The sequence below is a fragment of the Salmo salar genome, chromosome ssa10 (genome assembly GCF_905237065.1).
Source record: "Salmo salar chromosome ssa10, Ssal_v3.1, whole genome shotgun sequence".
Lineage (NCBI taxonomy): Eukaryota > Metazoa > Chordata > Actinopteri > Salmoniformes > Salmonidae > Salmo > Salmo salar.
The window spans coordinates 87,738,750-87,759,162 of NC_059451.1; the positions used below are offsets into that span (position 1 = coordinate 87,738,750).

At 40.8% G+C, this 20,413-nt stretch overlaps 3 protein-coding genes across 4 annotated transcripts in view; 1 reads left to right on the forward strand and 2 right to left on the reverse strand.

Moving 5' to 3' along the window:
- Positions 1-4,940: 4,940 nt before the first annotated feature.
- On the reverse strand, positions 4,941-11,324 carry LOC106560838 (craniofacial development protein 1). Its single transcript, XM_014124194.2, is given in 6 exon segments — positions 4,941-4,997; positions 5,903-6,583; positions 9,073-9,197; positions 10,786-11,005; positions 11,189-11,294; positions 11,297-11,324. Coding segments are annotated over 5 exon segments (492 nt in total). The 3' UTR covers positions 4,941-4,997; positions 5,903-6,570.
- A 394-nt stretch (positions 11,325-11,718) lies between these two features.
- On the forward strand, positions 11,719-18,397 carry LOC106560837 (transmembrane protein 170A). The gene is made up of 3 exons (XM_014124193.2): positions 11,719-12,428; positions 15,864-16,034; positions 16,186-18,397. Exons 1-3 carry the CDS (start codon positions 12,314-12,316, stop codon positions 16,314-16,316), a joined length of 417 nt encoding a protein of 138 aa, XP_013979668.1. The 5' UTR covers positions 11,719-12,313; the 3' UTR covers positions 16,317-18,397.
- A 435-nt stretch (positions 18,398-18,832) lies between these two features.
- The window catches only part of carmil2 (capping protein regulator and myosin 1 linker 2), a 37,525-nt gene continuing 35,944 nt past the window's right edge, over positions 18,833-20,413 (reverse strand). Inside the window, exons 38-39 of one of the 2 annotated variants that reach the window (XM_014124192.2) lie at positions 19,894-19,998; positions 18,833-19,184 (exon numbers count right to left, since the gene is read on the reverse strand). In XM_014124192.2, the coding sequence (XP_013979667.2) occupies positions 18,976-19,184; positions 19,894-19,998 (314 nt within the window). In that variant the 3' untranslated portion in view covers positions 18,833-18,975. The remainder of the gene's footprint in view (positions 19,185-19,893; positions 19,999-20,413) is intronic. The other variant, XR_006757017.1, reaches the window with a different exon arrangement.

Sequence of the window (20,413 nt, forward strand, 5' to 3'; positions counted from 1 at the left end):
TTGGGTGCATGAGGGTGCGGGTGGGAATGTGCACCCATTTGGGTCCCCAGGATCAGGATTAAAAAGCACATCCTCTGAACAATGTAAAAATGGCTATGACCTTGTCTGTTGTCTGAAATTGTAAATCATTAAATATGTAATAACTTGAAATGTGAAATGAGAAAAACAGGAATAAATATATTTATCAACAACAAAACGTGTGTGTGTGTGTACACAAGACTACAGTAACGTTAGGAAGTCTAGAGAAGACAGTCTTACTGTTGTGTCACAGTGGCGATGATGTGCGTGCATGTGTACGTGAGTGTGTGCCCGTCTACATTCAGAATCAATGTCACCCGGTGTTGAGTAGTGAGGTAACACCACAGAGACAGAGAGCAATCAATCAACCAATCACTAGAGTTCCCAACAAGCGGCTCTAAATCTCGGCGGTATGCTAATCAATAGCACTTAGCCTGAACCGCCAGTATTTCACAATACCGCTGTGGACCACCGTTCTGGCAGATTATAGCCATTCCACACACACACACACACACAGGAGTACCCACAGAGCATGACAGCAGGTCAATCAAATCTATGAACACAACTGCTCTCAATTAGATGGGGGATGGAGGGTTGATGAAATGTTGGCTGGTGTTTTTGTTGAGTGCTAGGCTTAAGCGGTATACCGTATACCGGGGTATTTGGAAATAGCCACAAGATGGTTTTTCAATACTGTTTAAACAATTTTCTTGATTTTTTTTTATAAATCAAAATATTTGTAGGTACTTTTTAAGGAAATACCAGCAGTCAACTTGTGCAATACGTTAGGAGATAAAGCAGATTGCGTTCTTCATGACACCTGCCACATCATTTTTCATCATAAAGCTTACCGGTAGTCCCCAGTCATGTGGTGTTTGTTTACATGCACACAACGACGAGAGACCGCCTTGTGAGCTGCACGCACCAGGGGATCTAGTTACAGTATGGAATTCATAACTATATGTTTGCCAGCTAGAAATCTCATAACTATTAAGTTAACTGTCTAAAATGTTCTAAATGCTCTGCAGTTGTCCATTTGGTTTGCTAATTTATTGTCTATTTAGCTATCTAGCTAAGTGGCTAGCTTCTTCCAAAATCAAGCTGAGGTAGTCTAACAGCAGAGAAGCCCCTCCTGGTAGTGGCAGTCGGGGCCTTTTAAGATGAGCATGACCTTATTTCTATTACAGCATATCGGATGACTGTCTTTCATATTGAATTCAACCAGCTCAATGTAACATCAAGAGGATTAGGCTACTGCTTGATTCTAAAATTGTCCCTATACCCATCATAAGGTTGCGACAACAGGTGGAGAGAACATTTTTAGTAATCAAGGTGACAGACAGTGACACATTAAATACCGCCTTGCACACTCTTGCCTGCATCTAGCTGATCTAGGGCGTTATCATTAGTCCAACAGTTGCAAACAAGAGTTTCTATTGGACAAATTCAGGTATGTTTATCCCTGTTTCATTCCATTTGCTTCCGTTGAAGATTTTTTTCCCCAACAGAATTGGTGGAATGAATACGCCCCTGATCACCCGCAAACACAGTTCACTTCCATAGCAGCCACAAACAAACAGTATGATCACTTTGCTTGTTGTACCTCCTCTCACCTTTTCCCTTCGTTTGTGGACTTCAGGGCACAACACAGCAGCTTTCTGTGACCAGGCAAAAAAAACAAGCCAAACCTTCATACCATAACCGCTTCACACAGCCTACAACATTGTCACCATATTGGCTAATGTCATAGTCAACATAGCTACTAGAACTAACGCGTTAGTAAACCCGCTACAATGATGCAGTACAGAATACAGAAAGTAGTTTAGCAGTTACACCAGCTGGCCCCGGTGGCAATAAATGAATAAAACCAAAAGTTTACCTTGACGTGGAAGAGTTCCAGTGTTGAATAGCTATAGCCAGCTAGCTAACATAGCCTCTGTCTGTTTGAGCCGGGTGTTAGAGTGGGCTAAACTAGCTAGCTGCATTCGCTAGCTAAGCAAGTGAAATATATTTTTTTTAAATATATATATATATATATATATATATAGCGCTCGCTCTCTCGCTGAGTCAACTACTCACATTTTATGCACTGCGGTGCTAGCTAGCTGTAGATTATGCATTCAGTACTAAATTCATTCTCGGATCCTTTGATTGCATGGACAACATGTTACAGTACAAAAAAAAAAAAATGCATGTAATTAAAATGAAATGTATGAAATGTATGCAATCACTACTGTAAGTCGCTCTGGATAAGAGCGTCTGCTAAATGACTAAAATGTAAAAATGTAAATGTAATGCTGCAAGAGCTCTGATAGGTTGAAGGACGTCCTCCGGAAGTTGTCATGATTACTGTGTAAGTCTACGGAAGGGGGTGAGAACCATGAGCCTCCTAGGTTGTGTATTGAAGTCAATGTACCCAGAGGAGGACAGAAACTAGCTGTCCTGTGGCTACACAATGGTGCCACCCCAAACTGTGCTGTTGAGGCTACTATAATTTTAATCAATTATTTGGTGACATGTGAATATATTTAGTATAGTTTTATCTAAAAAGGCTAACTTTTTTTAATGTTTCATATTTTTTTTTAAATATATGAAATTCACTGAGGATGGCCCTCCCCTTCCTCATATGAGGAGCCTCCAATGCCTCCTGGATCAAGAGCCTTGCTGCACAATATTTGTTGTGTGTGTGCAGCAAAATGTGAGTAGCATTTTTTTTGTTACTTGTAAAACGTTATGAGCTGTCCTGCAAATAGTTTAGGTAAGAGACTGTATAAAATGATTGCAATATGCTTGTTAGCATTTAGTTAGCACTTTCTCTGGGATTTGACATGTACTTGTTAGCATTGCTAACCATCGGATTACAGAGGCTCAGGTGGGTTTGAAAATAGGACCCCTTGTGTTCAGTGCTGATATTACCAAATATCCTGGTATGGCACAAGGTCGGTATGAAGGTATGACAATTTGGATACCGCCAAAGCTGAGTGCACCACTATGATGCCTTATGCAACAACAGGCACCACAGAGTTCTGATTTTAACCATCTTTCCTTTATTGTGTTTATTTCATGTCTCAATACAGTTGTTTTGATAGTGCCTCCCTGGAACAGATCTATAAAGGAAGAAGGTGTGAGGATAGTAAAAGAGAAAAATAGATTGAGATGGGGTTGAGAGAGGGGAGAAGGGAGGGAGACAGAAAGTGAATGAAAATGCAGACAAGAGAGCAGTTTTTGGTGCGCAGTAATGGCAGTCAGAAGGCCAGGGCCACATTACAGCGCAGTAGGAGCTCATACAGACAGAGCTCAGACAGACAGAGCTCAGACAGACAGAGCTGAACGGTATGGCAGGGAAGCACGTGTTCATTTAAGAGAGGCTGAACTCAATGGAGATCACGTCTGGGGCCTGTCCTGCTGACTCAGGGCTTCCACTACACTGCTCACCTCCAATCACACGAGAGAGAGAGGGGCTTAACTCCAATCACACAGGACACAGGAGACAGAGAGAGTGAGATAGAGGTGGTGAGATGGGGTGTAGACAGGACAGGAAAGCCGAAGATGAAGAAAATAATGGAGGGACAAAGGGTGGGAAAATGCAGTCAACACTTTTCTGCCTCTTGTTTAAGGCGGGAAGCTAGTGGGTGTAACATGGGAAAAAGAGAGCACCATGGAACCTCCGTAACAGCACAGCATTCGCCACCCTTACGTAACTGCAACATTACCTCAACGTCCAGAGAGCCTTATGAGCTGATAAGAACAAAATTAAACAACATTGGCCCTGTCCATGCAGCAGGTTGTGATGTGGTTTTAAGGCAAGGTAATTAACTGAATGGGTCTGGTCTACAGGAATGATGAGGGAGGGCTGCTGACTGACTGACGGCTACTTCCTGTTGTCGTACTGTAGATAAGCCCACCCTCTCCTCCTCTACAACAGGAAATGGTTCTGGACACACTGTACATCCTGTAAGGAAAATATCACTTCCTGTCTGGACACAAGCCACCGGCTCAGAGGAAAGACGCGCTCGGCAAATTAAACACCATGGCAACAGAGGAAAGTATTGAAATGCAGGGGAGCGGGAGAGGAGAGCAGCTGGAGCTGTCATAGCTAGACAATGATACACACACATTACACACACACACACACACACAAAATAATATGCACAACACATGCACAGACACTATCCAAGCAGCCAAAAGTACACGATACACCAACGCATGATGCACCGCCTGCTGCTACAACAGACACACACATCCACTTCAAACTCCCAGCTCCTTCCCCTGACATCCAGTGCAAAGTGCAACTACTCCAAAATACTGTTGTCAAACAAACAAGCTTGAACGGAACATGAATTCACAACTTCACATACACTAAAACGCAGGGCTGGGTATTGCCAGGGACCTAACGATAATATATTATCACCATACTTAGGTGCCGATACGATATGTATTGCGATTTTCACGATACTATATGTTTTGCGATTCGATACTGTGGTTTTATGGCGATTTGATGTTCAAACATATTGCTCACATTTACATTACATTTACATTTAAGTCATTTAGCAGACGCTCTTATCCAGAGCGACTTACAAATTGGTGCATTCACCTTATGATATCCAGTGGAACAACCACTTTACAATAGTGCATCTAAATCTTTTAAGGGGGGGGGGGTTAGAAGGATTACTTTATCCTATCCTAGGTATTCCTTAAGGAGGTGGGGTTTCAGGTGTCTCCGGAAGGTGGTGATTGACTCCGCTGTCCTGGCGTCGTGAGGGAGCATGTTCCACCATTGGGGTGCCAGAGCAGCGAACAGTTTTGACTGGGCTGAGCGGGAACTGTGCTTCCTCAGAGGTAGGGGGGCCAGCAGGCCAGAGGTGGATGAACGCAGTGCCCTTGTTTGGGTGTAGGGCCTGATCAGAGCCTGAAGGTATGGAGGTGCCGTTCCCTTCACAGCTCCGTAGGCAATCACCATTGCTCACTATACATGTTTGCTGCAGAGAGACAAGAGAGCATGAGAAAATGAGTTTTCACCAGTCATGGAAAGAAAAGTGCTGAAAATATGTTGACTCACTATTTAAAAAGAAGATGCAGTCCAAGCTATAAGAGGAACAATACCAGAGTTTTGGCGCAGGTACAGCCGACTAACGCTTTCTAACTATACCATAAAAAAAAGGTACCTATAGCTTGTTCTCCATCTTGGAGTCAAAGTATTGATATAATATCGTCCAAAATAATATTGCGATATGTAACTATATCGACTTCCCCCCCATCACTACTAAAATGCACTCTAACACTCTCCCTCTCACACAACCAGTTGTATCAGAGCAGTGTGAAAGGCGAGCAATAATCCCCTTCCCTGGTTTCTCGGTAGCAGAGAGAGCGGAATGACAGGATCAAAGGCTTTCTGTAAGAGCTGTCAGAAATCAATGGAGTGAAACCGGCAAGGATTATACCCTCATGTCCTAGACACATACACATGCCTTTCACAGACCATTCAAACATGGCTGTGGAAACACAATTGACACCACATTATGCAGTTAGCATTACTGTAAGTTAGATGGAATCTGCAGTAGGGAGAAACAGCGCCACCGGCCACCCCACCACCGTTACTATTATTTTTGTTGCCGAGCTGAGAGAAAAAAACTGCAGTACATATTGTGCTCTTCTATCGCGCGCAATGAAGTCCGAGGGGGAAAACAATGTTTGTTATTTGCAGTAACTTCTTCATTGTTGTAATATCGCAACCAGACGTGGTTGTTTCACCATTAAGGTGTTCCTATACAAATGAAAGTGCTAATTCAGGAAAAACAGCAGTGATATTTAACCTCTCTACAAGTCAAATATTAAGAGACAGAGGTGGGTGTCTGGGTGATGTAGTGACTAGGTGGGGATGTACCTCGGTCCAGGGGCAAGGGAGGAGGGCTCAAATCTTCTGGGTACAGTCTGTACATATGGTGTCTCCTCCTTGGCCTTCAGAAAGCTCTTGGCCTCCTTGGAGTCAGCATCAACCTCTTTGGATACACAGGAGACCGAAAAAGACAGACAGATACTTAAACCCAGGACTGTATTAGTGGCAGTCTAACGAACATAAGTAAATATCATCAAGTTACGTAACTCTGTACATTTCTCAAGAAAAGGACACACACACACACACATAGACAAGAAGCCATGGGTTGGCTGGCATTTAAACAAATTCCCACCCTCCTATAATTTTCTCTCTCACACACACACACTCACATAAAAACATCAGTTTTTCCAAAAAACAGCACAGCTGATGTTTCATAAACCCCTTAGGCTGGTCACTGTTTACAAGCCAATGCTTTTGGTTGAGTCCCTCGCTGGTAGTACAAGAATCCCCTCCCACACTGTATAACACACACTCACAAACACACACACACACGAATCAACATTCTGTAAAATCTGACAATACTTTCCCTCCATCTCCTGCCAAGTGGTAATTTTTTATTCAAGGCTATGCCTCTGCCTCTCACTCTTCTGTTTCTTCTCCCTTTCCTCCTTAAACCCTGCACTTGCTTCTAGCACCCCATCTAAACAACCATGTGGTCACTTAGGGCCCCTGGGAAAAAAAAAAGATATATTATTTTTTAATTGGAACTCAGTCGGGGACTCAACTTACTATTATGAGTAAGAATAGAAAAACACACCAGGTGCAGGGGGTGGGAACGTTGTGGTGATTTCCATTTGGAGTGAAGAAATAACAACAACTGACAGCTGTCAGTGTAGCTAGCTAGCAATGCTAATGTTATCTAGCTAGCTAATGTTATCTGTTATTGCTACACCGTATTCAAAAGATTAGCCAGCTGGCTATGCAATAGCAGGTTCTTGAGCTGGATTTGTCATAAGCATTTAGGGAAAACTCTGCCACAGATGGATAGAGGCAACCAGTATCTTTGAATTTGCCATCTATTTTTATCTCAAGTTTTGGCATGTTCCATAAATTGCGGCCGCGAGTCCGCCATAGAAATAAAAATAATAAGATGAAGCACCGGTAATATGGATAGCCTAACCATTGAACGATTTGGACTACAGATACATTTTTCTACATTGTAATTATAGGGTGCAAAATTTGGTAGGCTGCTTACAGGCTATTTTGCTGCGCTACAGCAATGCCAAATAAGTCCATGCTCATGCCATGGTTCTCATAGCTAGAAAAAGTGAAATGGCAATGACTTTCCTCATGATGCACGCCGCAAATTATATGTAACACCATCAGTGCATCGGACACGAAACAAAACACCAAAACAAATGTAGAAAATAGATAAACAAGTTTGTGGAATTTTCTTTTGCGGGTACCTTTTCATTATAAAACAGGCACTTGTGATTTCTAGCTACACCAATCAAAGCAGTAGAGCATGGTCAAAACCCATGCATATTTGGGCAACGGGGAGCGGGCTTCCAAAATGCAATCATATCACACGCAATTTTACCATTTACAGACCAGTTTACCCAATGGATTATGATAATTTGCTGGTAAAAAAGTGGAGGTGCAAAAACATAAGTTTCCACCCTGTATTTTAGAATTTCAGGAAATGTACTGTAAAACTGCACATTTTATCTCTCTGCCCAATGACAAAATTATAGAATTGAATTAAATGTGTTATAAAAAAATGCTAAATTCTCTCTCCACCCATTGCAAAATGTGTAGAATTAAAGGAAAGTTACTCTGCGTCAAGAGAGGGGCCACAAATGTTTTGCCGCGAGGTGGGGGGCCCCCCAACCAAATCTCGCTTAGGGCCCCCAAAAGGCTAACGCCGACCCTGAGTGTAGTGGATGATACAGCATCTGAATCCCTCAACAGACACTGCACTCCATCAGATATAATAGACAGTCCTCTCTTTTCAAATTGGACATAATGACAGGGATAGGATGTGCCCATACACCACTGTGGAGGAGAAGAGTCCAATATTAAGGTCAACCAGTACATCCCTCTGGGAATACATTCCTTAAGGGGATTGAATCCATTAGGGTCTGGGTTATAGCTGCCTGTGTGCAATGGTAATCATATGTTGCAATAATTAGGGCTTTCAGAGAAAATAAACAAAGTCCTTCATATTATATAGATAATACTACTGGTGAGACCCCGATTAAGTAAAAACACTTTCCCAGCACATTATTTGGCCTGTAAACTGACATTTGGTGTTGTAACTCATAAATCAAAATGCTACAGTATGCTGTGGAATTCAGACACTTTCTCAGGAACAATGTCAAGGTTTCAACTGTTAGGTTGCACTGCCATCAGGTGGTCAAAGAGTGTACATCTACCGGTATATGCATAGACTCCTGTCTCAGCCTCCAGTATTTATGCTGCAATATTTTATGTCGGGGGGCTAGGGTCAGTCTGTTATATCTGGAGTATTTCTCCTGTCTTATCCGGTGTCCTGTGTTAATTTAAGTATGCTCTCTCTCTCTCCCCCGCTCTCCCTCCCTCCTCTCGGGAGACCTGAGCTCTAGGACCATGCCTCAGGACTTCCTGGTCTGATGAATACTTGCTGTCCTCAGTCCACCTGGTTGTGCTGCTGCTCCAGTTTAAACTGTTCTGCCTGCGGCTATGGAACCCTGACCTGTTCACCGAACGTGTTACCTTGTCCCAGACCTGCTGTTTTCAACTCTCTAGAGACAGCAGGTGCGGTAGAGATACTCTGAATGATCGGCTATGAAAAGCCAAATGACATTTACTCCTGAGGTGCTGACCTGTTGCACCCTCTACAACCACTGTGATTATTATTATTATTATTATTATTATTTGACCCTGCTGGTCATCTATGAACATTTGAACATCTTGGCTATGTTCTGTTATAATCTCCACCCGGCACAGCCAGAAGAGGACTGGCCACCCCTCATACCCTGGTTCCTCTCTAGGTTTCTTCCTAGGTTCTGGCCTTTCTAGGGAGTTTTTCCTAGCCACCGTGCTTCTACACCTGCATTGCTTGCTGTTTGGGGTTTTAGGCTGGGTTTTTGTACAGCACTTTGTGACATCAGCTGATGTAAGAAGGGCTATATAAATACATTTGATTGATTGATTGTCCACCAGTGGTCTAAACTTACCAGACCTCTTCCCCAGCAAAGTCAAACACCTTAGTGATGGTGACTAAAGAGGGCTCTTTAGGCTCTGGTTGTTGAGGTTCTGATGGAGCCGAAATGGGCTTCTTCGGACTGTCTGTGGGTGCAGCCTGGTGGAGATAATAAAACAAAACAGGCGTTAAACATCAGAGTAGTGTTCCAAAAACTGAAAACTTGATTCCAATTGTCATGACGTTGGCCTCTTTTGGTACAGGGAGGACAGTTGACCCCCCCCCTCCCGTTTGCACCACCACCCAACCTACCTTCCCCCAATCCACCCTGTGTGTAAAGGGTCGTAAAAACTCTACAATTCCAGGAGAGTCTCTGGCCACATGGCCCATAGAGAGACACAGGAAATTCTTCCAACTCATAGAATTGGAGAGCCAAGCGACATTTTGTGTTCTGGAGAAGGTATGGAAGATTGGTGAAGAATCCAGCTACGAACTGATCCGCTTGGTACAATTTTGTGATACTCAGAAGAGACAATATAGCCATATTACCATAAAACTGTTTATATAATAGCATCATAATGGTTGTATAGAATGTATTAATAAGGATAAAGCTTTTGTTAGACATTGAGATGCTATGTACTGATGTAATGTGATAGAATTGTATTTCTGTAACCAAATCTAACTCAGTCATAGGCACGCCCCCAGGGACCCATACAGGACCAGGCGTCATTTGACAAGCTGTTCTATGGGCACTATAAAACACCCCTTGATTTACATTTCCCTAGACCAGGCCTACACTCCGTTGGCTAATAGGTTTTACCTTCCAATTCCTCTACTGAAAGTGAACCATACCACGTGGTTAACTTTTAGACTATTGATACTGACAGAATAAGAACAAGTCTTTGATATTAATTATTAGTCTGCAGCTAAGTAAATTATATCATTGAACGCGAAGACCAACGAAACAACCATTCGATGACGACATTAATGAATGTCGCTTTGAAAGATCCATTCTAACCGAGAGAGAGACTCTCCATCAGAACTACTCTCCAACAAGAATCAGAACGACACACTGAGCGTAAATATATATTGATTGCAATTGTTCCCGAATGAGTGAGCCTTCAATTGTCAATTGTTAATATTAATGAACTCTGTGTGCCACAGCTGACCTTTTAAGATCCATTGTTCAACAGGCCGACCTGCCTGTTTAGCCCACAAGGGCACATTCCTCTACCAATCCTCTGTGACGATAGTTGCTGTTTGTATGTTTTTCTGTTAATTACTTAGTGTAGTAAATAAATGATTTTAAGACAATTGATGTATGGATGATTTTAGTAAAGACTGGGTTCGTGCAGATACAACAATTTACGACGTTTGGAATGAGACTGGACTAGAGGTAAAATACACCATTGAAACTAGAAGATAATCGGCCTATACTATAATAGAATAGAATATTATAGTACAGGAAAGTTATATTAGGAAAATTATAGCTTTGTAATCTGAATATTCTCCTTGGTGCCCCGATCTCCTAGTTAATTACAATTAAACGATTAATCAGTTTAATCGCGTGATAATAATTACAGGGAGCTAATTGATAAACATATCTTCCGTTTAATGGTACCCCCAAAGACACGACACAATGCAAAACATGTGCACAACCACCAAACTGTAACAGGAACCCAGGTTCCAACTATCATATGCCTGGTGTATCTCTACAGGCCAGGAGTTGTTATATTTGGTACAATACCTGCTGTTTAGTAGTAGCCTGCGGTGGCTTGGATTTGTGACCAACATCACTCAGAAAACTGGCCCACAAATCATCTGCCTTCTTCTTTTTCTCTTCATCCTCCTCCTTCTTGGGCCTGGGAGTAGAAAACTCTCTCTCCTCCCCCTGCTCTACTTTCTGATCCTCCACACTGCCATCATGCAGTGTCTCCTCTAACTTCAGTCCTCCTTTCTTTCTTTTCCTATGAGGATTGACAAAGAGTGCAGTAGGAAAATAATGTACAAATATAGTAGTGCATTGTCATCCACCAATTCCAGCAGACTAACAACATGGACTTTACAAGAAAAACGGAGCAAAACAAAGCAATCACTGCACACCAATGTTCTAAAAACTGAGCCAAACAGAAAAGTGTTGAATCACTCACCTCATACTAATGTGTTGGCCTTTCTTCTTTTTCTTCTTGGTGACATGATCAGACTGTTGGCCACGCTGGTCTTCCCCTTCCAGACCATCCTCTTTCACACATTCATGTCATCTTCACTAAGGTTGTCATCCGTCATTCAATCACACAACAACCATGATTAGAAAACTTGAATTGAATGACAAATACAGTAGCTTTCATCAAGCAACATACATGAAGAATATGACACCTACAGTGAATAACTACTGTATAAAGTGGTTATGATTTTCTGTCACGTGTAATAAAATATATTGTCAACTCTAGCATTGCATGTCTATCTGCTTATGGAAGTAACCTTACCAGATGTGACATAGTCTTGATCTGCATTTGAAGAATAGCCATCGGAATCATAATCTGAATAATTCATAATTTCCCCTCCAGAAAGAGCCTACAAGTTCTACCAATAGTAACACAGCAGGGAATGTATGGATAGTTGGCTAGATAGCTGTCTCCAGTAACGTCAGCAATTTACAAAGGCAAAGCACCGGTTGTCTGACAAACCCTGGCTGTAGCTAGTATCACGCGGTTACAAAATAACTGAGAAAGCTATCAACTGTTTCTAGATGTATAGCGTATTATACCTACAACTAAATTAACGAACTAAGACTTAACAAGGTTCTACACTGTGAAAACGTGTGGCTTTGGTGACTAGCTACAGAAAGGAGCTCAATGAGTAATTATTTGGTAGCTGTTGACTTCCTGTTTTACTACGGCAAGTCCACAGGATCAACAAATCGTTAAGAACGACGGGCTTATAGCATATTTGTTGTTGGAAATTAAATACCGGTTTCTTTATCGATTGCATTATTATATTTTGACATGTCAATGCTCTTTGTAAAGTATGTTCAAGAAGCTAGCTAGCGTATTACGATTGAGAAATCATTTGTGTAGCTCTTTGAATATGTTAACGGCGTGACGTCAAACCAAGTCGTGTTGACATCAAGCTACATGAGCTAGCTAACATATATATTCAGGAAGATCAACCAACCAACCCTTGTGGACTTGCTAGATCCAACATTAATGTTCTCATGGTGTTATTCGGATATTCGTGGTCTCTCACACTTGCTCGTGGTGTCCTGTGCATAAGACATGCATAACGGATATAACGAGATTGGGTTTGTTCAGCAAATTCTTAGCTTGAATTTGGTCCCAAGGAAAAATGGCACCAATCGAGGCAACGACACATCGCTTAGCGACTTCTCAGGTGAGATTCAATCTAGCTATAGCCTCACAGTCGAACAGTTTTCGCTGTAAACCTAAAGTGAATGTTTCGTTAACCGATTTAAAGGAGCTAACTAGTAAGCAATTTAAATTAACATAGCTAACGTTAGTTTATGTGAACGTTAATATACAAGTACACTAAGTAGCTAATCTTGTGTTAGCTGGCAATAACAACAATAATAGCTATTGTACAAGCGGACAGCTTTAAATTGCCCCTAACGTTAATCCATATATTAGTCACCAATGCAGTGGTCTTTTTTAGAGAAAGTGCCATGTGTTTGTGAGAAATATTATTCTCCAGACTACTGTGTGTGAGATATGTGTATATAATGTGTAATCTTTAGCAGTTTATATTATTTCGCTGGGTTATGTAGGGGTCAGTTTTACATTATGAATGCGAAACATGGGTACTGGGTAGGTAGTATTGAATTCAGAAGACGTGTCAGAGACAACAGGCATGTGTGTAATGTCTGTGTAACCCAGCATTTCCCAAACTCGGTGAACGTTTTAGTTTTTGCCCTAACACTGAGTTTGAGTTGATTTATTCTTGCTTACAGATAAAACTTAAGAAATGCAGAATTTACATTACTAATAATTGCAAAACACTAATTTAAAATGCATAATACGTGACATACATCTTAGCTCTTACTTTCTTAAAACCGCATTGTTGGTTAAGGGCTTCTAAGTAAGCGTTTCACTGTAAGGTCTACTACACCTGTTGTAATCCGCGCATGTGATAAATAGAATATTGAACAATTGAAAACATTAAAGGAAATGTTTCATGATGAACATTTCAAATATTAAAATGTGATTTAAAAAAAAGTATTACTTTTGTTTGTAATTTTTGGGAGAACCATTTAAGAGCTAGAGTTATTATACAGTCTGATAGCAACTGATTCAAAAGATCAAAGCTTGGTGATTCGTTTATTATTTGAATCAGCTGTATAGTGCTAGGGCAAAAACAGAAAACGTGCACCGAGTTTGGGAAACCCTGGTGTAACCTCTGGGCAATTCCTTGGTAACAGAATGACGCTGAGACTCCGAAGTTTCACTTTAAAATGCACGCCAAACAAAAACGATACAACGCAATGCACAAGGACTAGCTAGATTACTTTTAACAGTTAACACAGGAAATAAAATAACACATTTAGCTTACTTGAAGAACAGTCAAGATGCAACATTTTGTAACAGAATGATGATAAAATCTCTCTGTTTATGTGACCATGTTTTCCAGAAATTCAGAGTAGACTTAACAGTTAAGATTCAAAATTCTGCAGAAAGAATGAATGGAGTGTCAGCTATGACACCTTGAGTTGAAAAACAACAACAGAATGACATCATGGATACCTGATCAGTACTAAAGAAATGCATAATTATGGATATGAATGTCATTCTCTTCACGGTGATGTATCCTGAATAGGTACACAAAGGTAGAAATATGCAATATCATGCATATTTGGGTATTATTCTACAAACTGGCTATTTTAATGAGCTCTTTCCCTGAACAAGAACACATTTGGTCTGGACTGGACCAAATCTGTATCAATCATAGACTTCTGAGTTTCACAAGTTTGGACATCATAGCAGAGCACAGTAGAATTCAGTACAGGTGAAAGGGGAATACCTAGTCAGTTGTACAACGGAATGTATTGAATTGAAATGTGTCTCCGCATTTAACCCAACCCCTCTGAATCAGAGCACAGTATAGTTTAGTAGAGTATAGTTCAGTACTGTAGAGTATTATACTGTACTCTAGTTTGCTCTACTGTACTGAACTCTACTCACTGTAGTACTGAACTATACTCCACTTTTCTTACTGTACTGAACTGTGCTGTCCAAACTTCTGAAACTAGACGTCTGTGATTGGTTTGGATTTAGTCCGAAATCAAGGCCATTCCGAACCTGACCAAAAATCAACGTTGAAAACAAGGCCAGGGCGGACTGACCAAATTTAAATTACTTTTCAATGTCCAGGGACGTCCTGTGTTGGTTGGTGGTCAGTGGGTGAGGATGCTAGTTACAGTAAATGGGAAGAGAGCAGTGAAATTAACTGGAGAGAGAGGAAGGGGTTGCCCAGACTGTTTTCACACTCTTGGTTTTACCACAACACAACAGAAAAAAGCGGTATGCTAGTGGAAGGGAAGACCGTAACAGGTGACCCAACTGTGGTTTGTGACTACTATGATTTCCCATTGTAGACAATTCTATTGCAGTAATTCTGTTATATATTTTCCCCTCATTCTGTTACTGATTTGGTAACAGAATGATGCATTTTAATTAGGCCTACATAATAATTCATTAACAAAATTGTCATCAGTAGAAACACGATAACTAATTGGTAGGTCTACTATTACTTTTACTATCCTCCCTCCTCATGAGGGAGAGAAATGAGAAAATATCTTAGATACAGTTCTGTGAAAGTGTTTGCCCCCTTTCTAATTTTGTTTACCTTGGCGTATTTTTTTTTTATACTGAATTATCAGATCTTCAACCAAAACCTTATATTAGATAAAGAAAATCTGAGTTTACAAATAACAAAACAAATACCAACGGTCAAGCATGGTGGTGTGATGGTTTGGGGATGCTTTGCTGCCTCAGGACCTGGAATTCTGATCTGTATCAGAGGATTCTACAGGAGAATGTCAGGCCACAGCTGGGTCATAAAGCACGACAATGATCCAAAACACACAATCAAGTCTACATGAAAATGGTTATACATGTTTTGTTATTTGTAAACTCAGGATCCCTTTTTTAGGTTTTGGTTTAAGATCTGATAATATTCAGTGTCAAAAATTGAGAGAATCAGAAAGGGGGCAAAAACTTTTTTGCAGCACTGTATGTGTTTTTGGTAACAGAATTACAGGACACTAGGCAATATTTTTTTGAACTTACGAAGGCAATTAATTTCTCCAAAACGAAATATAAATGTTGATATTAGGCAGGGGTCTTTACTTCAACATTGTGTTTTGATATATTTCTAAGACTTTTTCTGGTTGCTGTTTTTTAAGACCCCTTTTCCATTTGTTTGACCAGAAATCAAAGCCTTTGCTTATTCCTAACTTTAGGATGGAAATTGGTTGGAGAAATGTATATATGCCTTAATAAAAAAAAATGTACTCTTGGCTTTCATTTCACATGCTCCTATGAACTTCACCTGTTGGTGCTCATGGGTCCTTTTACATGGAATAGCTCTATTATATCATGATGCGCTTGCATTTTTTAAAATTTTAGTAATTTAGCAGACGCTCATATCCAGAGCAACTTACAGCAGTAGTTAGGGTTAAGTACCTTGCTCAAGGGCACATCGGCAGATTTTCCCCCTAGCCGGCTTGGATTCAAACCAATGCCCTTAACCGCTAGGCTACCTGCCTACACTTACTTCCTTCAGTTGCCTAACTCCCTCTGCTCTTTCTCTCAGAGATGTGGTATGGAGTCTTCTTGTGGGCTGCTGTCTCTTCACTGGTGTTCCACCTCCCCGCTGCTCTCCTGGCCCTCGCCACCCTGCGACAACACAAGATGGCCCGCTTCATGCCCATCGCCATCCTACTGATGGGCATCGTGGGCCTTGTGTGTGGTGGAGTCCTCACCAGTGAGTTATTCACCTCATCTTCTGATAAGCTATAAACATGATCTATTATTGTACACAGACATCACTACTCATCAACTCAGTGCTCAAAGCCATGATGTTCAAATTATTTTATACATTGCTAAAAACAAAACAAAAATATTTGTGCTTATAGGTGCTGCCATAGCTGGGGTGTACAAAGCAGCAGGGAAGAGGATGATCTCCTTGGAGGCCTTGGTGTTTGGAGTGGGCCAGTCCTTCTGTGTCCTCATCATATCCTTCCTCAGAGTCCTAGCTACACTCTAGCACTGGGACACAGCAACTCAAGAAGGGAGTGAGGGAGGAAGAACATGCAATCCGCAGGACGGCATATGCAAGAGACAGCTGTTCCTTCAGAGGCCTTATTTTCTATAACCGTTACCGGATGACTCTTTGTTTGATACATGATTATTTTCCAAAGTGGTATATTTCAGGGCTAACCAGAGGCTCTGTCTTCTTCATTCTTTGTTAGTTTTCATTCAGATTGTTATGTGTGTGTGGCTGTGGCACTATATTCTGAACTAGCCTTCTCATTTTCTGAGTTGTATGTGTATCATACACATGGCTGAGAATGAAACATTCCAGAATAATTGCACTCTACAATTTGGTTGAGTAAATTCTAAGTTTTACTGTTCAACGGCTTGTAAAAGACTAACCTATACATGTCTGAGCCTGCATGCCTTTAGAGAAACACTAAAGGAGAACATGCTCTGCTCCTCCCCAAATCATTCAGCTTACTACAATGTCTTGACTGTGAGGTGTAATATCTTTACAATGAGGCACAGTGCTCGATGATATGACATTGGTATTGACATTTTAAGTCGGACATAGCTACAACTTTAAGCTTTGTTATTTCCACGTGTTTTCTAGCATTAGAGGTTTTCCATACTTTAACATTCCTACTTGGGGTGTGTAAAAAAAGTTTGTACATAATATTTAAGCCCATTCCAGTTTTCTGTAAGCATAGAGGCATTCTGTATATTGCTGAGAACCATAGGGCCCTAAACTCAACTCTCGACCTCGAAGCCAGTTCCTCTGCGTTATTTTTTCATTGTTCCCTTCTAATCAAGGACGGATTTAGACCTGGGACATCAGGAGGGTGCAATGAATTGTCAGGTAGAACAGAAGACCATTGGGCTCCGGACTTCGTAGGGTAAGAGTTGAATACCACTGCCATAAGGAATGGAGTTGATTCATCTGTTTTATTCTCTAAATATTTGTCCATATTGTTAGGGTATTTTCAGATGGTTAAGTCCAGTGTGTATGCAACATACTTCTTTCTGAGTGAAGTCTTAACACAAAACAGTAGCAGACTGCACTTGGTTATCTGGCGTCAACACGCTTATAGAATTGTATATCTCTTTCAAGAACCTTTGCAGCATTGCTCAGTTTTTGTTAATTTTATATTGGCCTTGGTGTTAATGGTGAACAGTATAATATGTTACTTTGGCATTGATTATGCTAAAGGAAGAAGAGGCAACCTCACTCTAAACCATGAATGTGAATCTAATTTCCTTAAAATCCCTTGTGGAATTTCTTAAACCTTTACCAAAGAGAACCGAATACAAAATGTACAACTGATTTAGTTTGAACTGAAAGCCCCCATGTCCCAAAATCCTACTTTAAGGATTTTGACAGTGTATCTTGAGTATAAATCTGGAGTCGTAAGTCAAATTTAGCAAGAAAAAAATCAGATACCATCATAGGAAAGCACAACTTTGCAGAGATCTCTATTACATGCCAAGAGTAGCAAAGACTAGCGAAATCAAGCATTAATTACAGTTAAACTAAAATGTTTTTTTTATTATTCAGCACCGCTGCATGCAGATTGTCCAAAACTATCAGCAGATTAGTGACCTCAGTGTAGTGGTCATTATAAGTGCAGTAATAATACAAGGGGTGGATTGAGAGCAGACAGGTTATAGGAATAAATTAGGATATTGAGGTTGGCTTGGCGATAACACTATTGGGTTATGAATCATTATTGTAATGTAGACATTTGTGGTGATTAAAGTTAACAGCAGCCCAGAGCTAGTCTACTTTCTGGCAGTGATATCATGAGGGGTGACATGTTGAAAGCCATGCTCTGCTTATCTAAACCTTGGACACCTCAATTCCACAGAGTTTATTTTTCTAAAGTTCTTTAACTTTCCTCATTGTAGCATGACTGCACACTACTGTTTGTTAGAGCTAGTTGGTTTGTCTCGATTTCCATTAAGTTAATGCTCTTTATTTACCATGTGATTTGAATCCATGGATTGATTTTGTTTTTACAAGGTTGATTTTATTACAGTAAATTAAGTGCCAATTGTTAATATTGTCATGTAATAAAAAAACGTTTACATTAATCATTTGAGTAGTGTATTGATTTACACCAGACTGATTTCAACTCATTTTGACAATACTGCATGACACCAGAGTATAGACTGATTATTTATCTTTCTGCCCCTCCATACACACACAGATGGCACTCCTGTGCCTTTACTGCCTCCACTAGCCAACTCCCAGCAGCGGCATGGCTCAGTGGCGGACGGAGGGAGTAATGTGGCGTTACCAAGGAGAAACTACACACAGATGACTCATCATGAGGGGGCCACTATCCAGGCTGCACTCCATGAGACAGCCTGGTGCTTTATATGATCATCACTGAGATAATGTTTCCTTGGCTGTTTCATGTTTTCCATGCACTTCAGGCAAAACACTGCTGAATATTTGATAAATGAATTAACCCAGGTTTTGTAGCTTTGTGCATCAAATTAAAGCAGTGAGGAAAGTGCACTTAATGACACTTCAAAATCAACTTTTTAATAATTAACAAGTATATGTATGGATTTACTCTTTAAAACATTTTGTTTATAATAATTTTTTTTCAGAATCTGGCGTGCAAGGCAAAGGTAGAGATGATAGAAAATAGACTATGCGCAGGTCAATCCATGTGTGTCTCCGGTGAGGGAGGTTCAGTTCTTTGGTCTGATGTTTCTGCCTGTGCTGTGTGCTGCTGGGAGACAGTCTCTCCCCTCTTCTCTACTGTGCTCTCTCCCTGACTGGTCCCCACTGGGCTTGGCCCTGGCTTGTCCTCTGTTATTGGCCAGCTGTCCATCCCCTTGCCAGTCCTCTCCTCCTCTGCTTCACCTGCTGTTTGGATTATTAATAAAACACAGCAGAGATTAGATTTTCAATCTCAAGACCAACAGAGAACAAGACAAAACCTGACTTTTTTACAGGCAGAAAGATAAATTGAACAGTGAAAAGAAAAATAAATGTTTCTTGATTAGATTGATCATTCAAGAAGTAATTTGTTTAAACCAAAACAAGGTTATTCTAGATGTTAATAGCTGCACTCTATAGCATGCTGTAAGGTAGATATTTACTGAGGGTTGTGTGCATAATGATGAAGCATCGCTTTAATAAATCTGTCACATTAAGGACCTGATATCCAGTCCTCCTCCATGTCTGTAATTGAAGTTGATTTGCCAGAAAATTGTGATGAATATCCCTGTGTCAGAATGCTAACAAGTATTTGAGATATAATAGGATGGTAATTGCACTACAGTGTATGTGGTGCTGAGGGCCTGATGGGTTTATTATTATAGAACAGTGGAGGACAAAGCAGAGAGAAGGGGAGGAAGTGAGCATATGCCCATTAGCCCAAGGCTTATAGGTCCCAAACCAAACATTTGGCACAACGCCTCAAAAAGAGCATCCATTTCACAGCCATACACATCATAAAATCTTCCTTTCAAACCATTTTCACTTATTCCTCCCCCTCCCCACAATATATGTGTAAAAACACTCAGTATAAAATGTAATTGTCAAGATTTCTTACTCTGAGGATTTTACTCACCATCCTTCCCCTCAGGCTGGTCCTCACTACAGGTAGGGAGCTCCCCAGGGTTGGCACGTTTCTGGGCTGGTGACCTCTGCAACCGTGGCAATGCAGCCTTCAGCTCTGAGAAGTAGAGGAAAGAAACAACCTGCCTCATGAATTGACCTCATATCCAAAGTGCAGTAGGACATCTATGAACACAGCTAGGATTTTCAATGTATTTGACACACTTGTGTCAATCAATACATGTTAGAATCAGCGATTCCACTCTTAGTCTTTCTGGGTAAGTCTCTAAGAGCTTGCACACCTGGATTTTACAATATTTTCACATTATTCTTCAAGCTCTGTCAAGTTGGCTGTTGAATCTTGCTAGAAAGACATTTTCAAGTCTAGCCATAGATTTTCAAGCCGACTTGAAGTCAAAACTGTAACTAGGCCACTCAGGAACATTCAATGTCGTCTTGGTAAGCTACTACAGTGTATATTTGGCCTTGCGTTTTAGGTTTTTGTCCTGCTGAAAGGTGAATGTCTCCCAGTG